The sequence below is a fragment of the Manacus candei genome, unplaced genomic scaffold, assembly GCF_025592945.1.
Source record: "Manacus candei isolate 608988 ecotype Guabito, Panama unplaced genomic scaffold, ASM2559294v1 h1tg000076l, whole genome shotgun sequence".
Lineage (NCBI taxonomy): Eukaryota > Metazoa > Chordata > Aves > Passeriformes > Pipridae > Manacus > Manacus candei.
In genome coordinates, this window is record NW_026138124.1 from 7,712,561 (window position 1) to 7,732,323 (window position 19,763).

The 19,763-nt window shown below is 47.2% G+C and overlaps 1 protein-coding gene across 3 annotated transcripts in view; it reads right to left on the reverse strand.

Annotated features, from left to right (window-relative positions):
- SSH2 (slingshot protein phosphatase 2) overlaps positions 1–19,763 on the reverse strand; it is a 95,179-nt gene that overhangs the window by 41,646 nt on the left and 33,770 nt on the right. The window contains exon 1 of one of the 3 annotated variants that reach the window (XM_051809859.1): positions 10,824–10,963. The exons of the other annotated variants lie outside the window; for them this stretch is intronic. Within the exon in view, the coding sequence (XP_051665819.1) occupies positions 10,824–10,879 (56 nt within the window). The 5' untranslated portion in view covers positions 10,880–10,963. Of the gene's footprint in view, positions 1–10,823; positions 10,964–19,763 lie in introns of those variants that run through there. 3 annotated transcript variants of the gene reach the window in all.

A 19,763-nucleotide genomic window follows, 5' to 3' on the forward strand; every position in this document is an offset into this window, starting at 1 on the left:
TTCATGCCCAGTCCATCCCTGTCGCTTCCTGCCAGCGCTCAGCAGCCTCAGAAGGGACCAACCTGCCGAGGTTGGGCAGCTCTCAGGGTGGGGGAGATGTGCCGAGTGGAGTTCCAATTGCCAGCAAACGCCGAAATGCAGCATGAGTTGGGACACTCCACTGACGCCGGATCATCAGGTAATGATTTATTTTAGGGAATAAGAACCTGGGAACAGGCTCTATGAGTCACCATGGCAATGAGGAACAGTTAAGCAAGGACGGATGGAAGGTATCACAGAGCATTTTCCAGGCAGCACACTAATAACAAAAAGTTTTATTGCCCATCTCCCTGGCTGTGCAACACCGAGGGAGGCCCAGCAAGCCACATGTTGGTGGCCCACGTTCAGCCTCCCAGTCGGCTCCAGATAATCTACCCAGAGAGAAGGAAAAAGATTCCAAAAAGCAACAGCAAAACAAGTTGTGCAAACAAAGCTCTGATGTCTCTGGAATTCAAGACTGAAGATACGCGCAAAATCGTCCTTCCTGCAGTCCGACCACGGCAGCTCATGGACTAGAAAGGGGGTGGCTCACACAATTAGGATGCTGATTAAGAAATCCAGGCACTGGGTGTTTACAGAAGAAATCTGATTCTGTGCACTTTTTAAAGCAAGAGACCCAGACCGGAAGCGAGACCATGAAAGGAATTTGTTTTACATGACAGTCCCCGAAGGCTTCCAGGTCTCCAAGTCAAGCCATTCCCAGATTAAAGCTCTACATGACATTCTTGCTGTGCTCTATACTGTTTAAACATTCTTGGGCATTTTTAATGCATACCACTGGGTTCACAGAGCAGGACAGCGATACCCAGGAGAACACTCCACAGTGTTTTACCACCACGTGCCACACTCCTGCCACCTCAGCCTGTCCAAAGCGAGCCAGCTGCTGTGTACCAACAAAATGCTTTCACAAATATGTTCTTAAAAACACTTTAATCGACGTGAGAAAACTTCATAAGGGGAATCTATCGCATCAAGGATCAGAGAAAAATAACCAGCAGCTTTTTGATTAGCTACCCTCAGGAAGAACAGCCCTCCGATTGACATGTACTTACCTTTTCTCCCCTCCAAATTAACACAGTCCATGTTGATTATCTCTAAACCACACAGTAATCTCCTCTGCCACCAAAGTTTGAAAATGTTGCCTTCATACACAGCACATTTCTTTTTAAACCTTAAACAGCTGCCAGACCCTTGAGCAGTTGGTTAGCAACCACGTCTCTACCCACTACACTGAAATATGTTTAAGACAGGATATTTTATAACTAATTTTTACTCCCATCTCCCTGCACGTCACTGTCACAGACCTGACCATGTTTGGCCTGACTGGCAGTGCCCTGCAAGAAGGACCCCTCGGCTTTAAATATGACTGTAACACAAGTCACAGGAGACACTCTGAGGTCAACATACTGTCCCTCCTCACTGCAGCCAAGTCCAGCGTCCTCTATATTTAGACAAAGTATGTCCAGCACTTTACAGATGGAAGGGGATCACTGACTTGCCTGAACCATGGCCAGTGCTGGCCCTTGGAGCAGAACCATGCCAGGACTCGGCTCTGCAGCCACCCCAACCAGGGCATGGGACGGAGGAATTGTGCTGGAGAAGCTGCCTGGCTCTGATCACAGCCTTGCTGCCTGCCCTCAGTAAATACATTAACAGACCCCTGTAAATAGAGCACCAAAACAAGGACCACTCTGTCTCTACACAAAGAAATCAATGCTGAATAATAAGCCTTTTCCTCTGTGCTAAAAAGAAGCAGATGCTTGTTTACCAAAAGCATCAAAAATCATCAAGAGGCTGTTGGATTTGACTCATAAAAATATAGAAGGAAGTTATTTGTTCAGTATTTTAACTTCTGCTGCACTCAGCACTTTCAATTTTCTCTCATTTTTACTGCATCCTCCCCATGCACGAGGGGTGTTTGATCCCTGAATGACAGTTTCCAGCAGGAACAGTAAAATCGGTTTAGGAACGACTGTCCCTTTAGATTAGCAAAAAGGACAGTCAGCAGTAGCCAGTGATGTGAGATGGTTTGTGAACTGTTTCAGAGAGAACTGCCACGTCCCAGGTTTCTTTCAATAGGTTTTGATTTGAAATTGGAAGTCACAGGGAGCTTTACCTGTTGTGCTGATACAGCCCGTAATTGGGCTATTGATCTGCTCCCCCTGGCAAATACATCAGAGACCTCATTTTATGGAACAGGGAAGCTGCAATTAATGGAATACAAAATTCAACAAGGATGTAAATAATAACTTGAAATTTTAATCATTTAGAAGTGAGAAAACATCAAAGACAAAGGATCCAACTTTATAAGTGGAATAGTTTAATGGATTCTGTGTCTTCAAGGCAACACTCGGGACAGTTCTTTGCACAAGCAAGGTCAGTACAAACTTCAGACTCAATTTAAAGTTGCAAACCAAAGAATAAACACAGCATCCCTCTGGGTTAAACAACCCAGCACCACAGGGGATGAGGTCCCTCATCCTTTAAGGACAGGCTGCTCCCCAAGTGAGAGGCTGCCTGTTCCGGGGGCTCAGAGCACACTCCCCCCCAGCACAGCACACCTACCCCAGCAGCAGCCACAAGAAACAGTGACAATCAGCCTCCAGAGCTATCAGGAAAAGCTCTCCAAATCAGACCATGAGACATAATTATGATGCCTTTCAAAATGCAAACTCAGCATCACTTTCCAATCCAACTCTTCCCCTCGCGGATGTTACAAGTTCTTCCTGGAGACAACATCCCTTGTGACTCTGCTTTTTCTTTTGGTGCTCTGAATAGGGATCAGCTTACCAGGAGTCCTTTATTCCTGAAATAATTTCCATTAATCACTCACCATACACCACTTTAAACAGAAGCTGACAGACTGTGGGATGTCTAATAGCAGCACTGCATCTCCCAACTTAAATAAAGGCTGAAATGAAGGGCAGCCCAAGAGGCAAAAGGAACTGGGAGATTTCTATGCAGCAGACAAGGAAACTTCTTCAAATCACTCTTGAGAATTGCAATGTTTTTATACAGCTACTTTAAATAAAAGCAGGGAAGCAGTACTGTTTGAACCATCCACTCTTCATGGTATATGCTCACAAAAAAAGTAAATTAAAGGAAACACAGCAACGTGCACCATTTTGAAACATCACCCTACAGTTTTGCATTTGTGATTCCTCAGCACAGCTGCAAATTAACCAACTCTTTTAGCACCTTAATGCGACTTTCAGTTAAAGGAGATGTCAGTGCTTTACTTCAAAATGCATTTTAAGGAGTTTCAACATAAAAACTCTGCAAAGTTTTGCTGACTAAGACTCAGATTGAAAACACATTATTTAAAGTTTTATTTTACAGGAGTTTGAACTCCGAAGAGTAGAGATTCCAGATGTGTTTATCCCTGCAAAAGAAAGGTGCTAAATTTCAGCAGAATTAGCACTTTAAGCAGTTTGGCAGCCAATTTTCTGTGGTTAACTCAGGTCTTCATATTTCCTAAAAGCATGGAAACTCCTTTAAAAACCACACATTAAAGTAGAAAGACCAACAGAATACTAAATGTTGCTGTGTAACACGGATCCAGAGAAGTCTCTAACAAGAACACAGTGTACTTTAGGGAACAGGCTTTTAAACAGCTTTTAAAGAGGCTCCAGAATAGATATTTGCTGAATTTCAAGCTAGAGAGCCTCTCATAAAACACATCATGATGTACTTGAAGGAACTAAGGACAAAAAAATCAGGAAGATCACAGTGGTGTCGAGGTTTCGCTCTGGTGACTGTGCTGGGAACCTGGGTGGTGGCCTGTTCCATCTCCTTGATGTCCTGCTGAGCAGACCCTGCCCTCTGAAACGCTGAATGCAGCATCACCCACCCTGGGATGGACGTTGGTGTCACCCCTGCCTGCCATGGAGGCACATGGATAATCCTCCTTTGCTTTCTTGCAACTTTCTGGTTGTGGCAAACCAACAGGAGGGGTAGAAATGGTGCTGACAAACGATTTGTTTTTATTCAGACTAACTGGCTTTCTGTTTTTGCATCACAAAGGAATGCAGCTGTTCCACTTTACATTTGTTTTGTTTTTTTTATTTCTCTGTCTCTTTTACAAAGCAAATAAAAGGGGAAAAAACCCAAAACCTAAAAACAAACAAACCAACACTAACAATAACAAAGCTGGTGACAAACTCTTCACACACCACCATGACACGAGCCCTAAAGAAATCCAAACAAACTAAACAACCAAAAATCCCCAATGAACCCGCCCCCCTCCCCAATTCTGGGTTCATTTTAATTCAGCATCCAGTTGCAGAAAGCAAGCAGGAGACTAACAGGAAGACAAAGGTAAGACTAATGATAGCTTTTCCCAACTGGATCATTGTGCAAATGAGGCACCCCCTTAAATTATGACCTGACAAAGGTAATTTATCATTTGCTAATAAAAGTGACCCTACTCCTGTCCCACCTGCCATTTGGAGTCTCACAAAGCATCAGCAACACACCCAGAGCAGGGCCTCCCATGCCTGTCTGTCACCTACAGGTGGCTGAGCCAAGACACAGGTAACAGCCCACTCCAAAGCAACCCAATGGGGTGCTGTAAGAACAGAGGCTGCAGGGCAACAAGAGGCTCAGGTGAGCAAATTCATTCTCTCCACGCTGGCAAACAAATCACAGGGAGAGAGGAAATCCAGCACAGTCCATTATACACAATAACACCCCAGTACAGACAAGTCCAGGCCCACGCTGGGCACCTCGACACAATTCTGGACCCGGGGTTGAACTTACTCCGATCCAGCTCGGTGCCTCCACAAGAGCCATCCTGCCACAGCCAGATGGAACAGATCTACACTCTTCCAGTGAAAAGCTGGAAGTTTAACAGTGTGACCCAGCTGCCAACCCACGGCACTCCCGAGGAGATCCCAGGCAGGAGGCAGCCCCGGAGGTGGGACAGTGTGGAGCTCATTGAGCCTTTGTGAGAAGTGTGTGAACAAACCAAGGACTTTGCTAATAAGTGACAAAGATCATTTGTTTAAAAGAAAGGACTAAACCATTTCTGGTTCAGCAGTCTGGGTTTAGCCTACTTGTAACAAAGGTGTTTTGAGCAAAAGCATACTGCTTAAATGGCTTATTGCAAGGAAACCCAGAGAGCCCAAAGGGCTGAATTCGATGTTGATGAGGGGCAGATAAGTACTGGATAAACAGGAATATGCACTGAATGAGGAGCCCGTGACCTCAATGTACCTAGAAATGCCCAAATTTAGACAACTGCCAAGGCCAAGAAGTCCCAACCCTACACAGAGATGTCCCCATGTGGATTCCTGTGTCACCCCCAGCCTTCACCAACTCTGAAGTTTGTCTTATCGTTTATCTCTACAGGCTTTTCTCCTCCCCAGCCTCCCTCCTCCACAGGCTGATGTTCCTGAATCAGAAAACTCCTGTTTGTCACAAAACACTTGGTTAATCCCACACAACCCAGCAGCAGGTGGCTAGAGAACAACTACTGCCAGTCTCCAACTCCTATCCCAAGCTGCTCAATTCAAGCTCTGGCCCAGGTGCACATGAAAAGCGAAGGGGTGTCTTCAAAATACTTCAGTAAAGGCACAAGCATTCAGAATTAAGGACAGGAATGAGTTTTGTTCCATGTGTTTGTGAAAATAAGAGCATTCAACCAGCTGCTATGAAACAGCATGGCTGGAAACTCAAGTTGCAGATTTGCTCTGTACACATTACATCCATCACACTGGAGAAAAATATTTGCTGAACTAGTTTTAAGCCCATACAGGCTGATAATTTAAATGCTGTTTATTAGACCAATGCAGAGGAGACAACAGCTCTTCAGAGTCTACTGCAGAATGGGATGCAGAATTTTAAACTTTCTCTGACCCCACAAACACTAGTTAGAAGAAACATTTCGAGAAAGTTAGCCTGAAGTTATTTAAAAAAACAATGAAGCAATATTTTAACCAAGGGCTCTGTGATAAAGGTACAAGGAAGTACAGTCCTGCAAAAAAATCCCAGCCAGCCCACTCACTAGCCCCGAAAGGTCTTTTTCTGCTGATAATCTCACTGGGGTCCTTCTGCTTTGAGGTCTTCAGAAAAATCCCAAGCATTTCCAGAGACAGGAACATCTGCAGATGTTTCCAGACAACACAGAACCTCAGAGGCAATTCTACCATCCGCAGCCTTTTAAAACATTAATTTGGCAGCCCAGCAGCGTGGGCTTCCTAACTAAAACATATTGCTTGAAAAGGGGTGGTGGTGTGGGGGGTTTGTCCTTGGAACACTGGTTTTGATTTTATGTCCGATAACCATCTCTTGTCTCTCTTCCAACCCCTACCAGGAAGGATCGGTGAGACAAATACCCACAGCTTCCAGGGGAATAAAAGGAAAAGCCAAACAGGAAAAGGAGTTATGAACAATACAGCCCTGGCTCAGTTAATGATCAACTCTGCACACACCATACTACTTTTCCCCAAATACCACAACCTATTTGAGTAGAGTTTTTAGCAATCAGTGGGTAGTTAAGAGGCCTCTTAAGTGTTGCATTTGTGTTATCACAAGCAGCAAAGGAATAAAAAAGATGAGAAATCCCCGACGACTCTGCTCTGTCAACAGGAAGCCCATCCAGTGTGCTGGGTGAGCTCAGCTGCGTGGAGGGGTGGGCAGGAAGGGTAAGGGGTCAGGTTCCCCTGCCTGCACATTCCCATCACATCCCTTATGGAGCACGAGGCTGCCTTCTGCAGCCAGACAAACCCTCAGCACACAATGCACGCTTAAATGGAGAACACAACTGCTGTAGTCCATCCTGATCCTGCCGGCCTCTGCATGAGACAAGAGCTAATCAGCTGCTTTCTGTATTGCAAGCACCTCCAACCAGAGAGACCCTCAGCTGTCTTAAGGCAACTTCAGCAAGAACTGATAGCGGTAACTGGAATCACTCTGCTGATCTTCCAGTCCTTTGAGCAGCAGTTTCCAAGCTCAGCTCTTAAATATCATTGACTCTCAGCACAATGGTAAAACACTCACAAAGCTACAGCGCTTTACAACGGCACAGAAGCAATTAAAGATTTCCAATAACACGCTGCTCGGAGGATTGCGGTCTAATTGCTGAGCGGTCAAGGTTTTTGGCAGTAATAACATTGTAAGGAGATAAAAAGGTTTCCCATATGAGAAATAAATAAATATACAGCTCTCCAAACAATGGCAGCAGCAGCCACACACCTATCTAAGTTCCTGACTCGGCACTTGGCATAATTCAAGATTAGGTGGTCATGAAATTTTCTAACACAGAGGCCATGGCTGCATGACAGAGGTAAATGAAAGGGGTGGGGAAGGACAAGGGCCAAGCAGGCTGGGCACAAAGACAAGTTACAACACTGAGGTGGCAACACAATGAGCCCGAATTACCCGGTGTTGTAATTTACTGCACAGTTTGTAATTACCTGAACAGCCTGGAACTTCCTCTTACACTGTAAAGTGTGGTTTCTTACACTACGCTGAAGGGTTGTCACTTAGAAGAAAACTGATTATGGGAGGGAGCAACAGGCTGCTAAGCCAAGTCTGCAAGGACATTTTGTGGCTACCTACTGCTGAAAATAATTCTGTTTAACTTGTGGGTTTTATTTTTTTTCCCTAAAAAAACCTTATCGTGATTTTTTTCCATGATAAACCCACAACACTGTGAAGACACTGCCTACTCTCTCTCTCTCTCTTCTTTTTTCCCCCTAAAGTTTAAAATACTTATAAAAACTATGAGTTAACAGCTTATAATAGAAAACAGACTGGTATGTTGCAAGCACGAGAACCATGGAGAGCAGTGAGCATATTCGAGTTTTTAGATCCATCTGGCTCCCGAGTGTTGGAGGATGGAGGAGTAAACAGTACAGGAAACCTTTAACATGTGCTCGATGTGCACCCAGGGAGGGCTCGGGTTGGCAGAAAGGGAGCCCAGGCAGAGACAGAAGTATTTAAACACAACAAAAAACGCCCAAAAATGCCAGGGGGACGAGGGCACCAGAGTGAGGTGGTTTATCCTCAGGTTCAAAACATGCCTCTGCACCTCCAGGCCCCGCTCCCTGGCTGGACACAGCCTGGTGGAACTCGGCCACGGTCTCACAGGAAGGATGTGGTGCAGTGGGAGCAAGAGCCGAGCCTTCCCAAATCCCAAGTGAGTGCCCTGACTGCTGCGTCACCCTGCTTTGCCACTGAGATAAAAGAGGAAAACTGGGTGACAGAGGAATCCGGCATTATCAGAGGGACATGGAAAAACCACTTCAGGGACACCAGCAATGAATTAAACAACTAAAACTTGGCCAGAGGCAGAGGAAGCAACTCTAGGCAGGAAGAACTGATCCATGGCAATTTCTCCACGTTTCTTGTTAAAAATTCTTTTATATTTGCGGACTGCCTAAAGATTTGCTTTTTTCCTTCTATTTTTTCCATCAGCTGCCTTAGAGTTTTAGTAGACCAAATTAAATTTTGAATCCTACACGCAAGTAAACTGGTAAATCAGCAGAATTCCCCCTAGGTTCGTTGAGAGCAGCAAGACTTTCTGGAATGGGTTACAACTATAAATTCTGAGTGTTTTGATAAACACAAGTCTCCCGGACATTATTTGAATCCTTGTGAACCTGAAATGAATTAGACCCAGACCAGCTGACTACATTACTGTCTAAAAGCGTCAACACAAGAGTAATTTCTGCTGATCTCTGAAAGTCAGAGCTGATCAGCCAAATACATCTACTAAAGAATACACTGAAACAGAAGTTTCTGATAATGTGTGGGTCACCACTGCCCTTCCCATTCCACAGAGAACACATTTTTGGCATAGCGAACAACTAAATCTGGATTTTTAGGCCTTGCCCACGATGAAATAAGGACATTCAATATTAATCAGCCTCTGTGAACTTGTAACTAGGAGCATAAACTTTAAAAATTAGCCTTTATTACACCAGCCTGAAAGCCACAGCACCGTCCTGATTGAGAACACCAGCAAAATATTAATCCAGTGTTCAGCCTGTGAGAACACTTACGTGTGGGCCAAAAGCTCTGTCATTCTCATGCTTATTAATCTTCCCTTCCAGAAGGCAAAGGACAGCATAAGCTCCTGTGATAACTCTGTTATCTCTCTCCCCAGAAAAGGAAAGGGTGGTCCTTCCAACCCAGCACCATTTAAACTACCACAAGATCCTCCACCACAGGGATATGTGCAATGGAGGGAGCAGAGACAAGCATTATTTCCCCTTTCTTTTGATCCCTTTCTGTACAGTCTCCAACTGTGGGTTAAGTGTTTGAGTGGTGTATAAAACAAACACCTTAAAAGCACTTAAACTGTTACCTGGCTACCTGCTCTAGCTCGGCAAATCATCCAGAGCTCTAAGGAAATGTTCCGGCCCAGAGCGTGTTGGGTTTTTCTCCACAATTCCAGAATTACTGATACTTCCCAATGCCCAGGGTATATCCAGCTTGCATTCCTGCCTCCACAGAACAGTTCAGGTACATCCCTGTTAAACCCACTTTATCAGCAACCGCAGGGAAGTCCGTGGCGTTTACAGGCAACAGTGCGAGCGGAAAAAAATTACTAACTACAAACATTTTGGGCTGAGTATGAAAGGCTCAGAGAGACTTAACTAAACTGATTACCAACTACAGCAGTGATTGCTAATGCTCACAAAGGAGGCCACAGAGTCCAGGGACTCATTTCCATATCAAGCCTAAGCAGAGATATCTACTAAAGACCTCGTAAGTGCAAGGCAGCTGCAATTCTAGCAGGAGTTTCTTGTGAGGAGAACACAGTTCCAGGTGGGACCCAGCATTTATCCTACTATCTTAAAGTCTTTCATGATGTTTCCAAGAGATAAAACAGTCTGCTAGCTTCTTTAAAGAAATATCAAGCATGGCTAGACCACAGTGACTATCTCTCTGAACGCCTTATCTACCACCCCATAGCTGCCATTTCCCTCCTTAATCCTTCCAGCCAAACCCCACGACTCAGGCAGTCGCTGTTAATTGTCTATAAATTAAATGATTATTCGTATCTGCATTTCAAAGGGGGGTGTGCAGCTGGGGAGACTGATTTTTCCAAGCGGCTTAGTGTGGGGCACAGAGACACTCTGCACTTCAGAACTGCCCAAGACTGACAGCACTTAAAAACTGGCACCAGCTCATGTCTCTGCCTTGTGACCCGCAGGTGCTGCGTGTCAGGTCTCAGACCTGCAACACCCCAGCCCCGCAGTCCGTCTCTGTCGCTTTGAGATAAGCCAAGAGATCAAATAAAGGGGCTAATCTCTGCTTTAAGCCCAAAAGACGGCCAGGGCACACGGGCAGGGGAAGGCGGCACCCCGCTCTCAGCGCCCAGCCCGGCTAAGGGTCCCGCACCGGCCCCGCACGGGGAACCGGCGGCTCCGGCGACAGGAAGCGCAGCCCCGAGCTCCCGGGCAGCTCCCGTGAAACACTTTTCGAGGCGCTCGGACGGGACCCGCAGTACTTGCAGTGAAAAAAAAAAGAAATGAGGGGAGCGAGCGGGGAGCGAGCAGCGGCCGCCCCGCGGTGCCGGTGCCTCTCGCCGCCTCCCGGCAGCGGTGCCGGCTCCGCGGGCAGCGGAAAGTTTGCCCGGAGGCAACGTGTGGCTGAGAGAAGTACGGAGAGCGGGGAGAGCGAGGAGATGGGAGAGCGAGGAGAGGGGAGAGAGGGGTGAGCGGGGAGAGCGCAGAGCAGGCGGCAACCCCGCACGCCCGGGGAGCCGGGGCAGGCGGGGCGGCACCGGGGAGGGGAGCAGAGGGGAGGCTCGGCGGCGTGTGCCCGGTACTCACATCTGGGCGATGGCGCCCTGCGAGATGACGGCGTTGTCGGAGAAGTAGGGGATCATCGCTCCCCGGCGCGGCGGCCGCCCCTGCCCCGCGGCATCGGCCCCGCGCCCCGCTCTGCCCCGCGCCCGCCGCGCCGCCCCCGCCCCGCCCAGCGCGCAGGCGCGGCCACGGGGGGCGGGGCCGGGCCGGGACACGCCCACAGACACACCCACGGCCCGCACGTGGCGGCTGCGGGGACGGGCGGGACCGGGACAGGGGACACGCGGGACACGGACAGGGACAGGCGGGACTGGGACAGGGGACACGCGGGACACGGACAGGCGGGACCGGGACAGGAAGCAGGGACACCCAGAACAGGGACACGCGGGACAGGGAGCAGAGACACGCAGGACGGGGCCAGGCGGGACGGGGCCAAGAAACAGGGACACGCAGGACGGGGACGCAGGAGACGGGGACGGGCCGGACGGGCACAGGGAGCAGGGACACGCAGGATGGGGACACGCGGGACAGGGACAGCCGGAATGGGAACAGGGAGCAGGGACATGCGGACGGGGACAGGCGGGACAGGGACACGCGGGCGGTCCGCTCCGCTCCGCTCAGGGGTGGGGGTTCGCGTGGCGGGTGCGCTGGTTTTTTTGTTTTCCGTTCCCTTTTCCCCCTCGTTTTCTCCCCCCAGATCTAGGCCGGGGAGGCTGCACGTTCCGAAATCAGGTTCGTAGCGGCAGCACATCAAAAGGTGCTTTGCGAAAGGCAGTCAGTGACAACTCGGGTGCTTAGGAAACGACCTTAATTTCTCTCCTGCAAGAGACTGAGGGAAGAGTTCTTGGCAGTAACCTTCATATGCAGAGACTCGACAACTCAGTTTCTGCCAAAGGAGAAGAGAAGCAGCTGCCTTTTAGCGCTGTTTAATCTTTACCTTCATCACCCCTCAAGAGAAAAGGAAGAAAGGAAGATATTTAGAACAAAAATCTTGTCCTCTGGCTGCTGGGAATTCAGATCTTGCAGCACGAGGGAAACTTAATACAGTTTTCCACTGGGGAGAGCCGGGGGCAGTGCACCCGATCCCACCCTGCACTGCCCATCCCACATCGGCATTCTCCAGCCCCTACACCCACAGTGCGGGAGAACAGCCGAGAAGCCTTGGAAGCAAGCTCAGTTTTCTGTTTCCCATAGGAATGCAGGACACCCCAGCACAGGAACACGATACACCAGCCTTAAGTCATCTGCTATGGGTGGCACAAGCCCAGTAAGGAGGCACAAGTGAGCTGGCAAGGGAAGATGACAGTTTAAACACATGTACTTGTTAATGACATCTACTGAAGAGCAAGAAAATACCAAGGCATCACTGCAGAACTGGAAGCCCAAAAGCTTCATCAGCTTTATTTCCAACTATTAACTAAAACTATCAGAGAAGCAGAGAGGGGTTGAAAAAAGCAACAGAGCGTGAGGGCAACTGTTTTGGGTCTAAGACTTGGCAGAAGCAGGACAGACACTTGTCTGAAAGGTCTTGACCATCCCCACTTCAGAGACTCACAGGAAAAGGGCAAAGCAGTGGAACTGGTGATTCTGCAAGTTTTGCTAAGATACGGTTTGGTTGCATTAATTTAAGCAACGTCATCTTATATAGCCAAGAGTGCAGCTCTGGTAACGGTGCCTCACAGCTGTAAAGAAAATGCAGTGCCAGCTTGCTGCAGTGCCAAAAAAAATCATTTTGTTAGGCAGAAATGAAGTCAGTTGCAAGAAGCAATGGAAAAATCGGGACATTAGAGAAATGGAGGGTAACTCAATCCTTCCAGGGGTCAAGAGACTGGCAAGAACCTCATATTCAGTAGTAACACATACCACACATTCACAGACTGAAAAACAAGCCCAGAACCTCTATTCTATTCTAATTAATAACTTAAGGGCTTTATTCAAGCATTGTAGAAGACTAAATGTACTTAGATACTGTCCAGACACGTCAGATTTCTTACACGCAACATTACAAGGCAAGCCCTTAAAAACTGCTGAAAACAAGTGCAGTGATTAACTACAAGCAGCTACTCATAACATATGGATAATAGATTTGTAAATGAATTAGTCCTGGATTAATACAATCACACACTGCATGCCCATATGCCAAGAGACCACATGATAGAAATATCAACAGCTTTTTTCTTTATGAACCTTTGGAAATCAGAAGAAGGAAATCCTCAAAGAAATTCATATGTAGAAATCTGCACTAATAAAAGGTATCTGAACCTGGTTTTATTGCCATAAAGATTGAAAAACCAGCCTGAGATTGGCACTGCCTTCAGGTGTATGTCAGTGAGATTAACATTTCAGTTCCCACTGCCCATCTGTGTAGAATCACAGATTCATTAAGGCTGGAAAACAACTCCAACCTTTGACCCATCACCACCTTGTCAACTAGACCACGGCACTGTCACGCCCAGCCGTTTCTTGAACACCTCCAGGGAGGTGTTCATCATATCCACCATTCCACCACATCCCTGGGCAGCCTGTTCCAATGCCTGACAACCCCTTCTGAGGAAGAAATTCTTCCTGATGTCCAACCTGAGTCTTCCCTGGCACAGCCTGAGACCATTTCCTCTGGTCCTGTTGCTGTTTGCCTGAGATAAGAGGACAACCCCTACCTTGGTCTAACCTCCTTTCAGGCAGTTGTAGTGAGCAAGAAGGTCTCCCCTGAGTCTCCTTTTCTCCAGATTAAACACCTCCAGCTCCCTCAGCCACTCCTCACATGACTTACTCTCTAGACCCTTCCCCACCTTTGCTGCCCTTGTCTGGACATGTTCCAGCACCTCAAAACCTGTGTTATTTTCGTATTTTGCTTTTTAAAATCAGACTTGAGGAACAATGCTATTTCTTTGTCAAAGCTCCATCTCCATTTAGACATGAGCAAAAATACTGACCCAAAAATTTCATCTCCCAGCACACAGGAGCAAGGAGCAGGCAGAACGAAGGGGCTTCGAGGGGATGAACAAGATGGGAGTTGAAGGCAGCAGGTCACAAGACAGACAAGAAACTGCTCCTTGCTGGAAGCAGGTGCACTCTGCTGGGACACATACATGAAGAATTTAAAGAGCACGAAATTGCAGCGATGACAGGTAGCAGCCTAAATCACCGCGGTGCCGCAACAGAGCATGTGAGCAGAGCCATTAATCACTGCATGACAAGTTGTAAATACGCCTGTCTGGGGTCTCAAGTGCTTCCCAGCCCAGTGCACGAAATTACACTTTGCTGCAGGGAAAAGGGCACTGCCTGTCCGAGTTCTGTCGGCATTTCACGCTCCCCAGGAGGTCACAGGATCAGCAGGGCCTCGAACACACAGCACGGGACTCACAAGGCTTGTGGGGCAGCAGGATTCCATTTAACCTTTGAACGCCACACACTAATAAACCACAGCTACACACAGCACATGCTGTAAAAACACCCATCCCCAAACCTTTGTAACACTAACAGCTACTCCAGCAGCTAGAACCAGTTATGGAAGCAGTATGGAAAAAAACTACAATGAAGAGTGTTAGGGATGTCTGAACAGGCACTTCAGGAGGAGGGAGCAGAGGAAAAGCCACCCGAGCTGCCTCTGGAGAGAAGTTTAAGGGAGTGGAAGGAGAACACATGCACAAACCTCTCCTATTGACTTGCAGTGTTTGATCTGGCAGACACCAAGGCTGACAATATATTGTTTATTCATACAATCATCATCTCCCCCAGTGTCTGCATCCCAAAGCTACAGAGTCACAGCAGCTTGCACCGGCAAGTTCAGCTACTCCACTCTTCATGTGCATCCCAGCACATTTTGATCCTGCAGTGATGTAACAGAGTGTTCTGTGTTCTGCACAGGACTGGCAGCTTGCTAATGGCATTCTCCTCGTACAGCCCAGGCCTCAGTCCACAGGTCACGAGGAAGGGCTGTGGTCAGGTTTGGCACTGGCACGCACAGATTTGACACTTGCAGGAGGCATGCTCACAGATGGACACCCAGTCCTGTCAGTGCACATAGTCCACATGCAAAGAGGGCATTAATCAAGCTTCTGTTTCCATCCAAGATCAACAGCTTAAGGCTGAATTGCTGCTTCTTGTCAGACCACACAAAGGTGTGGGTGTCACCGTGTTCCACCCACTCCTATCCCACAGGGGCTTGCTGAGTGTCTGCTCACATGTTAAGATGATTAAATCTGGAGCATGATTGTCTCATTAGGCACGTTCAATTCTTAGTCTACACTGGGGCCTGGTGACCTCTTTTCATTTCAGAGTATGTCTACCAGCAAGACTTTCTCTGGTCCTGTCAGTTCTCTCCTTTTGAAGAGCTCTAATGAACACAATATACTGTCCTTAGTCTCTCTAAAAACTTATTCCAGTGGATATGAAAGGCTGGGCATTATTTTAAATCTGTTTTGACTGAAGTCCAGGTACTCTCTGCAAAAGCAAGGAATGTTCTTCTCTTCTTCCAACTGTGGGAGGTACTACAGTAGTAACATTTGTCATGTTCAAGGTAAAAGGGACAGTGGGAGGCTGTCAGACATAGGAATTTTGCCCCCAATCATTTGCATCAGTGTCACAGATAAGGCAATGCGAAACCCAGACCCATGTTTTCAGGGGATTGTGAAAAAAACTTGTGAAGCTGCTGCGATAGGCAAACAAACCTCCCCCTCATCTCCAGCACATCCTCTCCCTACCCAGAGAGGTGCCACGGCCGTGCCTGCTCAGCCACCTTTACTGCACGTATGGAAAGTTTGTTCTTTACTGTTCAGCAGCTGTTTCCGGCCACGTTTGTGAAAAGTTACAGAATTTTGAAAACAACCCATCTCTGCCCGCAGCCGAGCGCTGCAGTCTCGCACAGGCACTGCCGGGGAGCAGAGGTAGCAAGTTCATTTCCGTGTGCAGAGGTGGGGCTTTGTTTTCCTCACCGGAGCTACACTCAAGCTTTGCCCACAAAGGCAGCTGTCTTGGCATCAGCTCTGGTGGGGAAAAAAAGGTCCTATGGGGTAGTTTTGAAAAATCTGGTGCCACACTGAGCTGCTTGAGGGTCAAACGACCCGATGCTGCTGGTTTTTTGGTGGCAGGTTAATTCATCCTTTTGCTCTGAGGACACGTGGCTTTCAGCAATGAAGAGTCCACAGATGAGTCTGAGTGGATTAAGGTCCAAACAGATGATTGATCTGGGCAGAGCCTTAAATTAGTGCAGCAAACCTGTAAATAGGTAGAGACTGATGGGCTGAGAGCAGCACCTCCTGTGCTCCTCTCCTGCTGCTGCCTCCCCGCCTCGGAGGGAAATCTGTCAAAAGTCTTCTGGATGTTTTTAGCATGGGAGACAAAGCCTCATGTACTGTGCAGTCCAATTTATCAGGACAACATGAAGCCATTTCAGTAGCAGCGATCATAAACAAGCCAATGCATGCAGGGCACAGCGAGATTGAGTACAGTACAGAAACAAAGCTTTCCCAGTGATTAAGAGACATACCACCCACCAAGGCAGGGCTTACATCCACCAGCTGTATTGCACAGAGCCAGGGGAACTTAACCAAGTAATTATAAAGGAGCCCATATCTAGTTAAAACAAATGAAAAAAAAAAAAGGCAGGGGGAGGCAGGAACAGGGAAAGCACGCAAAACTGTACTCGAATCCTGAAGAACCAGTCAGAACAGGAAGCCACATTCTAAATTTGGTTATTTAAGCTGTCAAAGAGTATTTCTGTTTCCAGTTCCTGAGCAAAGAAATCAGACAAGTACAGGGGTAGGGTGATAAGCATCACTGAAAGAACAAACCCCTGCCTTTAAAGCCCGTTTGGTCAGCTGCCCATCAGGATCGATGATTAGGCTCCTTAGTTGAGAATTCAACACCTATTTTGCAATATTATCACTTCATTAAACCCTTCCCTCACCAACCCCACATCCAATCATTGTATAGTTTACTTATCAATAAATCTTAGAGAGTCTGACACAAAGAGGTCAATGCTCAATTACACCACTTTTACGGAGCCCAAAGCGAAGAGGACTGAAGAGACCCGAGTGGTGCCACCAGGGGCAGGGAAAGGGACACAAGCAGCAACTGCTGGTCTCAACAAACACCACCAGTGTTGGACAGGGGGTAACATGCTGAGACACATCTTTTGCTGAAACACCTTGTGCCACAGCCACCTTCTCCTGCTTTCTGGAGAGCTGCCTTCCACGTGTATTCAACCAGCTCCAGAGGAGCTTTAAGAAACCAGCTCTTCAGATGAAAAAAACCTACAATGTAAACTCCCTGTAATCACCTTGCTACTAAAAAGTTAATCCAGATCCTTGCAAACTGCTACAGCACTGCTCTAAGTCCAGCATGAAGGAAACGTGCCTGAAGGACGTCTGAAATCATAAAATAGGTAACGTATTATTTCAGTGACCTACAGAAAAGAACCCCCCCCTAATTTTATAAAGGAATGTTTCTGATGCAAAGATACCAAAGAGCTGAACAGCAACGAGCCCAGAAACCCTGGCTCAGATTATCAAAATACATTTAAATGCCTGAAATCCATGAAACACTGAAAACTCTGAAGATTCCTGTTTAACTTTGAAGTCTCGTGAAGGTGCCCTACCAGGAAAGATCAGGAAAGGGAATTTTGGAGTTTCCCTTTCTATTTGCAACAGGAATCTTAAGATCCCTCTAGGGTAGAGCACCTGGTTCATGCTCAGCAGGAGACACAAGCACGTATGGAATCCTTATGGCACCTCCTGGTCAGCCCCTCCTTTGTTAACCTTGGAAGAAGGAGCACAAGTGCAGGGGAGCAGCTGTTCTGAACTTTCTCTGTGCCAACCAGACCCTTCTGGTAGCGGAAGGATGAGACCCACCTTCACTTCTTTTACTTCCCAATTTGTCTTTGCCTTGTTCCTCATTCTCCTCCATTCATGTGCTTAGAACGACAAATTAAATTAAAACTCTTCATAAGCATTCCCATTTGGAGCGAGCTCCCTATGTTTATCTGGTAATTTGGTAACAACAACATGAGCCTGCTCGGTCCTTCAGCGTGAAGATCACACCTGAAGTCATCTCACACATTACTGTGATCCACAGGTATGTAATTGGACTGGACTGAACCTGTTGCAAGCACAGTTGCACAGACCTTGCAGTGAACTAGCCCTGCAGATACCTGTTACTAATCCAATAAACCCAAATTTTACTGCCAGTTCTGTAGCTTTGCTCACAAGTTTGGTGATAAAAGAGCTGGTATTCAAAAAGGAAGGCCACAGACCCGCTGTAATAATCGTGCTGTGTGGCCCACAGAACTTTTCCTGGTGGTCAGCAGAGCTGGCAGATTACCAGAACCGTTCTTTATCTCGGTATTACACTCTCCCCAAGCAGCTGTAGTAAATGCCACAGAGAGGCTGAGCTGTCACTGAAAGGAAAGACAGAAAGATGGATTCAGGAAACACATTCTAAAGATAAGGTTCATACTACAGGAGCTCAGTAATCTCCGGCGTGGATAAACACACTCTTTCCTGTACACCACACACGGTCCCCTCTTACTCAAGATCTGGAGTTATCAAACTGTCTTGCACACCCATCAGAAGACTCAGCTACTGTTCAAGTACCAACAGAGTAAACGTTTGGCAGCTGCAGCAGCAAGCAAAGGCAGCACAAGGAAGGTTTAGCTGCCAGAACTCACAGCGCACGGTTTTGGGAAGTGCCTCTTGTAACACCAGATAGGCTTTAAGGACAACCAGGAGTGTCAGGAGCACCAAATGGTGATGATACACATCTCCAAAAGTCACAGCAGTCACAGGGTGCTGCAGTTCCACACGTCTCAGTGTGGAGTGTAAATGAGCCTTCTGAAGTGCAGAATCACCCCCCTCTTCCTCACGGGGACTCACACACATCTTACACCAGGTCTCAGTTCAAAAATCCAACAGGTTGGCTTAGAATTTATTCAGCTGTTGCCCTGTACAAGGAAACACATGCACCCATTCCACTTACTATCTGAAAAACAATTTTTATGCTGTTATAAACTATAAGCTCCTGCATCAGGCTGTGGTCTTCCGCTCCTGCAACAAAGGTATTTACTCACAGCTTGAGACCTTGAGGCATCTTGGCACATCCCACTGTTATCATGGCAATAATCTGATTTGCTTTCCTTCCCAGTTCACTCCTGGAAGGAACTATTTTGACTAAAAAAAAACAAACCAGAAGGTAAGCATACTTGGGCTGCAAAAGGTGTGGTTTTCTTTTTAAATTGTATTTTAACACCACGCTCTTGCCCCCACCTAAAGAGGGGAGGACAAGGACTTTTTGAGAATATTTTCAGTTAACAAGCCCCAGATTTCAAGCAGGACCTAATTGCTTTCTATGGCACCTGAAGGGAACGACAGGCTCTTCACCTTTACCTGAGCAAATGGACTTTAGTCCAACCCAGTGCCAGGCCATAAAAGTTCAAAGAATCCCTCTGAAGTCCCCAGCAGCCTCACTGGGCAGTACAGCTCACCCAGTTTTATATGCAGCAGTTACTGAGCAGCCTCAACGCCACATTTCAGCAACCAGAGCGGTTTCAAGGCACACAGAAGTGGTAAAATCGTGATGGTGTGGAAAACAGAGGCACCATTTAAAACATAAACCCAAAAAGCAACTGGCAGATCCTGACAGCAAATCCAACAGAGGCTGCAGCATCGCTGCTGCCCCGGGCCCGGGGATGTCGTTTGTCAGCAAAACAAAGATGCTGAATCCTTAAAACCTTGGCACAGAGCACACAAAACCTGAATGTCAATACCTCAGTGGGTGTAAACACAACTCACAGCTCAATACATGTGCATTTTAGGTAAATTTTAACAACATTGGGATGCTGCAAAGAGACTGTAACACAGATGCTCCATTAAGAGTGTATTCAACCTGGCAGCAGCATGTCTGGGGACAGGAGAGATGTGCAAGCCAGGCAGCTCTACAGCCTCCAGACAGCCTAATAAAAATGTCAGA